Source organism: Sinocyclocheilus rhinocerous, unplaced genomic scaffold (assembly GCF_001515625.1).
Source record: "Sinocyclocheilus rhinocerous isolate Xijiao unplaced genomic scaffold, SAMN03320098_v1.1 scaffold97, whole genome shotgun sequence".
Taxonomy (NCBI): Eukaryota; Metazoa; Chordata; class Actinopteri; order Cypriniformes; family Cyprinidae; genus Sinocyclocheilus; species Sinocyclocheilus rhinocerous.
This window is the reverse complement of record NW_015666183.1, coordinates 1,943,887-1,955,234: the sequence shown is the minus strand read 5'-3', so window position 1 is coordinate 1,955,234 and position 11,348 is coordinate 1,943,887. Positions and strand designations below refer to the sequence as shown.

Sequence of the window (11,348 nt, the reverse complement as noted above, 5' to 3'; positions counted from 1 at the left end):
TTTTTAAGTACTTAAGCAAGGATGCAATAATTGATCAAAAGTGACAGTAAAGACATTTATAATGTTACAAAAAATATAAAATAAAAGGTGTTGTTGTAGTTTAACCGTCTATTCATTAATAAGTTCTGAAAAAAAAAAAATGTATCATGTTTCCACAAAAATATGAAGCAGCACTACAGTTTTTAACACTGATAATAATCAGAAATGTTTCTTGAGCAGCAAATCAGCATATTAGAATGATTTCTGAAGATCATGTGACACTGAAGACTGGAGTAATGATGCTGAAAATTCAGCTTTGATCACAGCAATAAATTACATCTTAAAACACATTAAAGAAAAAAAATGATATTTTTAATTGTAAAAATAATTCACAATATTACTGTTTTTATTGTATATTGTATAGCCTTGTTGAGTAAACTCTCTTACGTTGGGTAGCGGGCAGCAGCCGTATCCTCCTGATGGTGTTTGACAGCAGGTGTTTCCATCTTCACACATCCCTCCATCAGGACAAATCAGAGCGCCACACGCATTCAGACACACACATAATAACACTATGACACCCACACGCACCTGAAAAACAAGAAATGGGTGTGAACTGAACACCATTTGATTCTGTGTTTATGTGAGTTTTAATTATCTTTATCAAAAGATACACCTGCATAGTAGCACAGAACTTCAGAAGTTCAAGGCTGATTAGCTACATCGGCTTGCAAACACTTTAAATATATAATATAAATCTGTTAAAGTTATGATATATGAAGATCATTGAGGAATGTCTGGTAGAATTGAGTGAAAACTGAATTTCCATTGCATTTATTTTAAAACATTCCCCACGTCCGAGTGTCTTAGTTTGAACAAGAGTTTCTTCAAGACACACATTTCCCAATGTGTCGATTTATTGAGCAATACAACAATAAATATCGCTGACAATCTCATGACATATTGAGGTCAAGCCTGGTTGATGAACAATTGCTTCAGCAGACTTTTGACTTACTGAAGAACTGTCAACATGGTAAAAGCACTGTTTGATTTCATCTGTTGTTTGCAGTGCAGGCTTGTATCACAATATAAGAAATAATTAGCAAACTACTCACCATTCTGTGTGTGATTGTTGATCCACAAACCTAACGCTCTTTAAATTTTCAGATGCAAACCCATGAAACACTTTCTTGCGCTGAAACACAAAACATTAAAAAGCACAAACAAATCACATTGAATAAGTACTTCATAAATCACTTTGTGGCATCGATCATCAAAAAAAAAAAGGCAACACTAGCTGATCATATTTATTTTTAATTTATGAAAACTGATGTGTATTGCCACAAATGTCGTGTAATCTTACAAAGCTTCGTTTTGTGTTAAGTAAACAGTTAATATATTTTAAAGCCTGTCTTTGAAAGGCAGGAAGTCTGTTTTCGTTTAATCGATGATTGAAACCGCTTCATGTTAATCTGATGTTCTCATGTAACGTTTCTCATTGTTTCCGACGGAAGCGTGTGAGCGAAACCCTAAACAAAGACCTGTTTTATTAAAAACAGGATGACATTAGTACAAAGAGAAAGAACTTACCGTATTTTCACGAGACCAGTGAAGATATCAGAGTAAAACTGGACCCGGTGAAGTGGATATAACGCTGCTGAGCTCTGCTGAGTTTCACTTTATTTGTCTGTCATTTTATCACGTGACCTGAGCGTGTCATGTGACACTCCATGAGTCAGGCTTGTTTGTTCGCCTTTTTTTTAAATTATTATTATTAGGCATATTAACTTGAACACCAACAGAGATGTTCATTTAGTTTACAATGACAAATAGTTATGAAAACAATAAATATGAAAAAGTACAAAAAAATTATAATTTATTAAAACGTAAAATATAATATTTCTAACCTGAATATATAACTAATGAAACATTAGAAAATTATAAAATTAATAATAATAATAATAACAATATTATGCTCTAACCTGATTTTTGTTTTTACATGTATACACAGCACAGCAGTACAGTTTAAAATCATTTATTTAAAAAATGGTTTGGAGCCATACTATTTGTATGTTTAACTTTTCTATTCATTTTAATAAACCCAGGACGTCTGATGTTGGCTAGTTCAGAAAGCTAACCACTGAAAACTAACATTATTCAGTAAATATTGCTCTTATATGGGTGAATCTCACAAAACCTGTCAAGACATGTTATATATTGTTGCTCTTTTGTTAGTTTTGACTGCTTTTATTGTCCTCATTTGTAAGTCGCTTTGGATAAAAGCGTCTGCTAAATGACTAAATGTCAATGTAAATGTAAGACATGCCAAAAACAACATAAACAAACTGTATTTATGTATTAAGCGCCACAGCCTGCAGATCAAGTGTAAAAATGATGAATTCTTTGTCTTGTAACGAATAATAGAAGATAACATTTTGGGTGTGTTTTGATTATTTCAAAATTGATAATGATAATTTCAAATTACACAGAGCAATCCTTTAATAAAAGTCTTTCTTCGGCACAACAGAAAATTAGGTAATTGCGCTGCTATGAGAACAAAGTAAAAAAAAAACTTTTTGTACACAAATTAAAAGTCAAAGCAGAAAACGTAAAAGTTCATAACAGTACGTTTACAGGTTTTGTAAAGGGCAATCCTGGGTTTTTGCTCCATGGTTTTGCTCCTGGATTTGGTTTGTTGTTGTCAGATGGGAATGTTTTGATCTTTTCCCTCTGAAAACGGTCGTCTCCTCCCCGTCCTCTCCTTCTTCTTGCTCCAGTCTCCCTCTCTTCACAAAGTGCTGGATCCTGGACTCCAAACTCTCGCAGCGCGGCCGGTCCAGAAGAGGCTGGTACTTCCTCTGCCTGGAGCCCTCCATGAGCCAGCACTGCAGAGATGTCATCTCTAAAAAAACAGAAACAAAAACTGTTTTACAGTGGTTTTTACATGCTACTTTTTAGATAAACATCAGGCAGTGTGTTAGCATTCCAGACAATTAATAAATCATTTTTGAGTAGTAGTTTCAGTATGAACACACACCTGTGGTTGTTTTCTGAAGGCCTTGGATCATGCCGAGCAGAACTTGGGTTTTCACTGCGTTCTGAACCCAGTGCTGGTGCAAAGAGTTCAGGACGTGGTTCTCCTCCTCCGTTTCATTCCTCCAATTCACACCCTCGAAGTGGCAGTCATACAAAACCAAAGGGTAATCCACCGCCATACTATAAAACATAGACAGCTATGATTAACATTTACTCATTTAGTCAAGAAAATGAAAGTTCCTATAGATCTGAAGTTCAAAGATCTGAAGTGAAAGATCAAGTCTAAACGGAGCACTAAGCAGCTTCACGTGGAATCCAGGATTAGCTGAGGAAACACTCAAATAAATCTCACCTGTATTGAGGTTTCCTTGGGTTTTTCTCCACATCCAGCAGCTGATCAATGATTTCTGGAGCTTCGAGTTTCTGTCCAATGAGTAGCAGCAAAGCCATCATGCAGCGAACCTGGAACAGCAAAGTTAGTGGTTATGTTTAGAATGCAATACTAGCTACTACTGCTAAACACATTTTTTCTTTTAAATGGCAAGGACACCTTGATGACTTCAAAAAAATCTAACAGAGCAAAAATCTACAGGAAAATAGTACCAAAAACAAAGATCTTTAACTTACTGAGACAGTTTCTAAAAAGTTATTGACTACTACATATTGAAGACATCATTTCAACCGATTTATAAATATCAACTGTTTTGATTGCACCCAACAATATTTGAAAATGTATTTTAATCTATGGTCACGCCTACTTTGTTAAAAAATAACTATTAGAATCAAAATAATTCAATTTATTAAATAGTTTTAGGAGCTGAATGCTCTTCAGGTGTTAAGATTTTATTAATAATTAATAATAATAATTATTATTATTATTATTAATAATAAATTATTATTAATTATTAAGATTGTATTAATTTACTTGACTTTTCCAGGCAATGTTATTATAGTTAACTATAACTAAAATCAAGAGAAAACATTTCTGTTAAATTTAATGTAAACTGAAATAAAAATAAAATACTTAAAAAAAACGTATTTTATGTCAGCTAGTTGGCAAGCAAATATTTCTCATTTTTATTTAGTTTTGGTTAATGTACTAAAATAACTGAAAACTGAAATACAAATGAATAAAAACTATAAAGAAATATATATTTTTTAAAAAGGTAAACACTGCAAGGCTTAACTTATTAAAAAACAAAACTGGTAGGTTTTATTTAATAACATTAGTTAACTACATTAGATAACATGAACTAACAATGAAAAATACTTCTACAGCATTTATTACATTTAGATCATATTAGTTTCAATATCTACTAATACATTATTAAAATTCAGAACTGTATTTAATAACATTAGTTAATGCACTGTGAACTAACATGAACCAACAATTTCATGTTTACTAACATTAACAAAGATGAATAAATGCTGTAAAAATGTCACTCATTGATAGTTCATGTTAGCTAATGCATTATCTAATATTAACAAATGAAACCTTTTTGTAAAGTGTTACCACAAAACCTAATAATAAGACAAAATGACAAAAACACAAACATTAAATATTAATATAAAACCTCTGAAAATGGAAAATATAAAAAATAACTTATTCAAACTATTAATAAAAACTATAATAGTATCTCAATGATACGTCCAGTTTAAATACTTAAACACTGTTTTCAGGTCTAGAACCCAAGACAGTGGAATTTCTAGTTAAAACATAAAATAAGAAATACCTTGATTTTTAGTTGTTTTAGCTGATTCTAAAGCTTGTTTTGTCTAATTTTATATAATTTATTGAAGCCCTCTGAAGGCCTCCAGTTTGAGATGAGCTCCTTACCTGGTGATAGAGGAAAGCAAGACCTTTGACCTGGAAGACATAGAGTTGGTGTGGATCATTAGGGCAGGTGGGGTTAAGCTGGGCTGGCTGGATGGAGGCAGACAAGATGGTCCTTTGGAACCGCAAGACTCCATTACCTACATCCATCTTACAGATGTTCCTGAAATCATGTGTTCCCTCATACCTGCATCCCCAGAGGAACATAATTATCCACTCAATTGTTGTCCACTTTTATAATGAAATGTTCAGATACTTTTTGATTGACTGTATATTATTCTTTAAGCAGACAGTACAGTATGTGTTGATGTTGTGATCTACTGACCGTTTAGCAGCCTCTGCCATGAGATCCACGTCTAAGTCTCCACGAGGGAAGTAGTATCTGTATGTTCTGGACTGGCAGTCGAAGCGTGCACTGAAGCCGGTTTCTACAGGAGCCCACTGCAGGATCCTAATGTCCTGTGGCAGGACTCTATTTAGCATCTTCACGTAGGGTAACTCTTCTGCAGACGCCTTGCCTTTGACCTCCACTCCAGCTGGGACAGTCACACCTAAACCTCCTCCATACTGTGTTGAGCGCACATCAATGGATATGACCTGGTGGAGAAGAGGGTAAATATCAGGAATACATGACTTTAAGAAATATGAAAATAAATGTATGACTATTCAGATCACAAAAAACCAGCACAAATGTCATGCCATAGTAGTAGTAACATATTCACAATTCATGTTATACTTTTAGTTATAATCTAATGATTATTTATTATTGTGTCAAATAACTAAAAATCTGTTTATATATTTGTGAATATCAAGAATCCATGACTATTCAGATCATTAAAAAGCATAAATATAATAGCATAAATAATTATTACTATTAATTATTAAATATTATTAGATATTTTTTATTAAAATATTCATAATTCTTGTTCTACTTTAAATTGTTAGTTTAATGATTGTTGTGTCAAAATTAAATTATTGAAAATTGGTTCTAAATATTAGTTCTCAGATGCAAAAATAAATTATATTGATGTATAAAATATTATTGTTTACATTTTTATTTTCCATTATTGTGGGAACGCTTGCAAATGTGACCCTGGACCACAAAACCAGTCTTAAGCGTCAATTTTTCTAAATTGAGATTTATACATCATCTGAAAGCTGAATAAATAAGCTTTCCATTGATGTATGGTTTGTATGGTATATGGTAGCAATGCATATTACTAATCAAAAATTAAGTTTTGATATATTTACGGTTGGAAATTTACAAAATATCTTCATGGAACATGATCTTTACTTAATATCCTAATGATTTTTGGCATAAAAGAAAAATCAATAATTTTGACCCATACAATGTATTTTTGGCTATTGCTACAAATATACCCCAGCGACTTAAGACTGGTTTTGTGCTCCAGGATCACAAATATGAAAACATGATCAATGTCAAAACTCACAAAATTCAGTAAATGCAGATGACAGTACCTGAGAGAAAGCACTGACTCCTTTATCTGTGCGGCCGCAGCGGTGATAGGTGGAGGTCTGTCGGTCCTGGATCAGTTTAGTCTTCAGCAGTGCCTCAAAAAGCCGGGCTTCAACGGTGTTGTCTGTGTTTTCCTGGACAGCGAAGCCCTGATATTGCCAGCCGAGATACGCCAGCCGCAGTGCCACATGTCTGCGAGGATGGACAGAGAAGTCAAAGGGCCTCTCTGCTCCTCGTTTCTTCTGTTTGGATCTGTTCTCCTCACCTTCCTGATGTTTTAAGCTCTCTGTCTGGAGACTGGCTGATGTTTCAGTCCTCTCCTCTCTCTTAGCTCCATCTCTCTCCACTTTCAGCTGAGCTTTCAGTCTCTCCACCTCCTCTTCCAAAGCCTTCACACGAGCCAGCACTGTTCTCCTCACCTTCCTGATGTTTTAAGCTCTCTGTCTGGAGACTGGCTGATGTTTCAGTCCTCTCCTCTCTCTTAGCTCCATCTCTCTCCACTTTCAGCTGAGCTTTCAGTCTCTCCCCCTCCTCTTCCAAAGCCTTCACACGAGCCAGCAGAACTTCTGACATGGCTATAACAAATACAGATCTGTGAAACAAATAACAGAGAGGGCCATATAACAGCTTTGCATTATCACCACACACGTGTGTGTATGTATATGAATGCAGTTCTTGCACACATTAACAATAAACAGAGATTTGTGCAATAATTCACAGTGGGCTTCAGGTATCTTCAGTGAGTAATGACTAACTAATGACTGCGTGAGTAATGACTAACGATGTGTAATAAGGTACATGTATGTGGTTCTCCTGTAGACTAGAGGTGTTTAATGTGCAAATCTCCACGTGTTTGCTTCCTATCAACTTTCTGGGCTTCTTAATCATTTCATAAAATATAGTTTATAAAACTACAAACATATTTTCATTTAACTATACTCACATCCTTCCCGAAGCTGCATTAAAATGCGAAAAGATAAATTCTGAACAGTAACTTTTAAACGCAGCACAATGTATTGGCTTCCGCAAGGCCACCCTTCAAAATAAAAGTCCTGACATATTTACAAAGACTTGAAGCACTGATTTATTCCACTGAATGTGATATGATTTCCTTATCTTCTCCATTATTTAAAATAAACAAACAATCAAAACAAAATAAAATAAAATAATAAAAATCAAACAAAATGCATAAATGGTAATGCATGAATGTTAATGTAAAATTTAATTATTGTCATTTTGCTGTAGTTGATTTCACCGTTTATTAAATAACAATTGAAATGTTATTATACATAATAATAATAATAATAATAATAATAATTTATCATTAAGATTTTATTTTTTATAATGTATTATATATTGCATTTATTTTTAATATGTGCCAATCAGAGTGGGTAAACTTGTCACAGTCGCCTTTGGCTTTCTTACTACTTTCTGTAAAGATGTTTGATTTATTGTAATAATAAATGCATTATACAACCCGCTTGAACTGGAAAGTGTAATAAAATAGTCCTCTCTTTGATGACAGTTTTCTATTTCCTCATAATTTTCTTCCTGAAAAACAGTGCGTTTATGTTTATGCTGCTAAACAGCCTCATAAAACTGCAGGTAGCAGTTGTTTATGTCACTATAGAGATCACACATCGAAAAGAATGGGATCATGTGATGAATACAACCGAGTTTCCCCCTTTTCTTTCAATCTCGGGTTCTAATTGGCTAAAGCTCCTCAAAGGCCCTTCAGACTGTCTCGTGATTGGTCGCCTGCTTTTCCATTGCCACACATTGCTTCCTGCTCACGCGAAAGAAAATCAATAGTAGAAAAGTTTACATTTTTAACTCTACATCTGCAGCACCGATGCCGCTGACGTCACATAAGTCAAAATGATACACTGTATCCGCAGCGCGCTGCTCGCGCTTTTATTTGTTACATTGTTGCAGTCGGTCTGCAGCGACTTTCAGACTCTCGCGCGTCTGAGAGCGAAAGCCAGCGATAAAACTCAGTCCAGAGCTGTGGTGGATCTGCTCCGGAGACTGCTGGGAAACAGATCTCGGGATTTCATCGTGTCAGTCAACAGGACTCTGTCTAATGACACTCTAGACGTGTGTGAGCTGCGATCCGCGAAGAACAACAAGATCCTGGCGGTGGGCAGCACGGGGGTCGCGGTGGCCACCGGTATATACAACTATCTCAAATACTTCTGCAACTGTCATGTGTCCTGGTCTGGAGATCAGTTAAATATCCCCCAACCTCTGCCTCCTCTCACCGGCGTCCTGCGCATCAACACCCCGCACAGGTAAATAGCTTAACAATTTAATTCAACAAAACACTTTTTATTCATTGATACTGTTTGATATTTTCAGTGATTAGAGTCAATAAATCGTAAGTAAAACCTATAGATTTATAATTCTTGTAAGTTTCATATGAATATTTGAAAGTTTTAAAACATAAAAATATTTTTGTTTAGCTTTTTGTACGGTATATTTGAAATTTTATTTGTCACTAACCCATAGGTAAATTACATTATAGATTGTCAGAAGAATGTCACAACCTCATGATATCGCAGTGTAAAAAGATGTCACAAAAGAGGTGATTTCAGGTTACAATGGAACGTTCTCAGAACTTTGGATAACGCTCTGGAAAGGCGCTTTCAAAGTTATGAACAAATGTTCTTCCAGTCACATTAATAGAACGTTTGTTCAGAGTGAAATGGTCTGTAATGTTCTCAAAATGTTAGCACAAAAACACTATTTATTTTATTTTTTTCCTGAACGCTTTATTTGAACGTTCATCTAACATTTTTTAAATGCTACAACTTGTTTGTTTCACAATGTTCAGAGAACATTAAGAAGTAATATTCTCATAATGTTTGCAAAATTAAAATAGAATTAAAGGGATAGTTCACCCATTACTCACCCTCATGTCGTTCCAAACCCCTAAGACCTTCGTTCATCTTCAGAACACAAATTAAGATATTTTTGATGAAATCCGAGAGCTCTCTGACCCTCCATAGATAAATAAATAAATATATTTTATACATTATTTCCAACTGTTAAACTAGCCTTTTTACGTTGTTCACCTTTCTACACTTTTCGTGCTACCTTCCATAATTGGACTAAAACAAAATATATATTAGTGATATATATCAGTGGGATATTAGTTATATTTGCCAGTTTAGATATTATTATATGATTAACATATTCCTCTTTACCCCAGTTCTAATTCTACAGACAGCTTTGTCACATACATAAAAATGTATGTATGTATGTTCTTTCTTTCTTTCTTTTGTGAATTTTGCATAAAATGTTTCCATCTGAAATATTTTATGAAATGTTTTCATTTAATTTGAGAAATGATCAGTTATTGAAAAATCTATATTGGCCAACCACAATTGATATACTGTGTATTACGTACAATAATTTCAAACGGACTAGCATTTAATATCTCTTAGCGCAGATATCAAACAAAATACTAGAAACTAGTATCACTAGTTTTCTCAGTGTGATTAAGTTGGACTATTTTTATGTATTTTGTTCAGATGTGAGCAACTATAATCAGCATTTTAACATGACAAATGCACACTTTAGATAAGATTGTCTGTCTTTTCCTTTCATTTGGTAATTTGTATGTTTCTGCAGGCAACTCGTCATTCTGTGAGCCGTAGTTTTTGTTTTTTCTACATGTTCTTGTGTCTCTCCAATCATGAGAGTGTGTTGTGTGTGATTTGCAAGACAATGAAAAAAGCAGCATTGCTGATACTCACCAATATTAATGTGGATGTTTTGTTGTAGCCAGACGTTTTTTTTGTTGTTGTCTTGTTGCGTGTTTGTCTTATTAGTTCTGCATGAGCTGGCCTGTACTATGTCACTCTCAGAGACGCCGGTGGACTGTGAATTCCACACAATGTGAACATGACGTTATGAATGAGGTCATGTTCATTACAGCTCCAAAACAGAAAATAGTATTTATTGCCAAGTATGTCACAAGTTGGAGATGTGGCGGTTAATGTGTGGAGGACCTACTGCAGCAAATTCATTTCATTTAGTGTTTGTGTGACTCTAGGTTCAGGTACTATCAGAACGTGTGTACCCAGAGTTACTCCTCCGTGTGGTGGGATTGGCCCAGATGGCAAAGGGAGATTGATTGGATGGCACTGAATGGCATAAATCTTCCTCTGGCATTCACTGGACAGGAGGTGCTATGGCAGGAGGTGAGAGGATTTCTTTCAAAAATGGCTGGTCACTTATAAATGAATATTTTCAAGTGTATGTTGTGTTTTATGTTTGTTTTCTTTTCCTGATGTACTGTAGGTTTATCTGTCTCTCGGTCTGAACCAGACCGAGCTGGATCACTTCTTCACAGGTCCAGCTTTCCTAGCGTGGAACCGCATGGGAAATCTGTTTCAGTGGGGAGGACCACTTCCTCAGTCTTGGCATGTCAAACAGCTCTACCTGCAGGTACTGAACAGTCTTTTGATAAGATACAATTGCTGAAAGAAATTCATTGCAGAAATGTGGTATTATTTTTCTAAGTGGTCAGAGTTAGGATTTTTTTCAATTTTTTATTACATATATTTTTAGCATTTTATTTTTAGGAACAATCTTGAACATACATCACATAAATTTGTTCTAAATAACAAACAATATACACAAGTAATATATAAAGAGAAAAGTAAATTGTTGTTAATAATAATAATAGTAACTTTTTTATCATATTACTGAGTGTATATCTAAAAATGGGTCGTAACTGGACTATTATTAAAACTTCCTAGCCCAAAGTTATAATAGAGGAATTTCACCTGGCAAGTGATAAAACCGGCAAAAAATAAATAAATTCCCTAGCCCTTCATTAAAGGGGTGGTTCATTGCGATTTCACTTTTTTAACGTTAGTTAGTGTCTAATGTTGCTGTTTGAACATAAACAATATCTGCAAAGTTACGAAGCTGAAAGTTCAATGCAAACGGAGATATCGTCTTTTAAAATTCTGGCGGTTTAATGCCTACAAAAACGGCTGGTAGGGACTACAA

At 34.6% G+C, this 11,348-nt stretch overlaps 3 protein-coding genes across 6 annotated transcripts in view; 1 reads left to right on the top strand and 2 right to left on the bottom strand.

Moving 5' to 3' along the window:
• LOC107732121 (granulins-like) overlaps positions 1-1,679 on the bottom strand; it is a 10,854-nt gene extending 9,175 nt beyond the window's left edge. Inside the window, exons 1-3 of the mRNA XM_016543378.1 lie at positions 1,570-1,679; positions 1,095-1,174; positions 427-570 (exon numbers count right to left, since the gene is read on the bottom strand). Coding sequence (XP_016398864.1) covers positions 427-570; positions 1,095-1,097 — 147 coding nt within the window. The 5' untranslated portion in view covers positions 1,098-1,174; positions 1,570-1,679. The remainder of the gene's footprint in view (positions 1-426; positions 571-1,094; positions 1,175-1,569) is intronic.
• Positions 1,680-2,460: 781 nt separating this feature from the next.
• Positions 2,461-7,370, bottom strand: LOC107732075 (tRNA pseudouridine(38/39) synthase-like). 3 transcript variants are annotated; one of them, XM_016543319.1, is made up of 8 exons: positions 7,270-7,370; positions 6,746-6,901; positions 6,329-6,591; positions 5,175-5,446; positions 4,853-5,036; positions 3,368-3,477; positions 3,017-3,195; positions 2,461-2,881 (listed from the first exon to the last, which is right to left on the bottom strand). In XM_016543319.1, the coding sequence occupies exons 1-8, from the start codon at positions 7,286-7,288 to the stop codon at positions 2,610-2,612; spliced, it is 1,455 nt and encodes a 484-aa protein (XP_016398805.1). In that variant the 5' UTR covers positions 7,289-7,370; the 3' UTR covers positions 2,461-2,609. The 3 variants fall into 3 exon arrangements, with proteins under 3 accessions (XP_016398805.1, XP_016398806.1, XP_016398807.1); XM_016543320.1 differs by having other exon boundaries at positions 6,329-6,715; positions 6,870-6,901; XM_016543321.1 differs by having other exon boundaries at positions 6,746-6,918; positions 7,270-7,342.
• A 743-nt stretch (positions 7,371-8,113) lies between these two features.
• The window catches only part of naglu (N-acetylglucosaminidase, alpha), an 8,392-nt gene continuing 5,157 nt past the window's right edge, over positions 8,114-11,348 (top strand). The window contains exons 1-3 of one of the 2 annotated variants that reach the window (XM_016543299.1): positions 8,114-8,617; positions 10,384-10,531; positions 10,632-10,778. In XM_016543299.1, the coding sequence (XP_016398785.1) occupies positions 8,205-8,617; positions 10,384-10,531; positions 10,632-10,778 (708 nt within the window). In that variant the 5' untranslated portion in view covers positions 8,114-8,204. Of the gene's footprint in view, positions 8,618-10,170; positions 10,250-10,383; positions 10,532-10,631; positions 10,779-11,348 lie in introns of those variants that run through there. The other variant, XM_016543300.1, reaches the window with a different exon arrangement.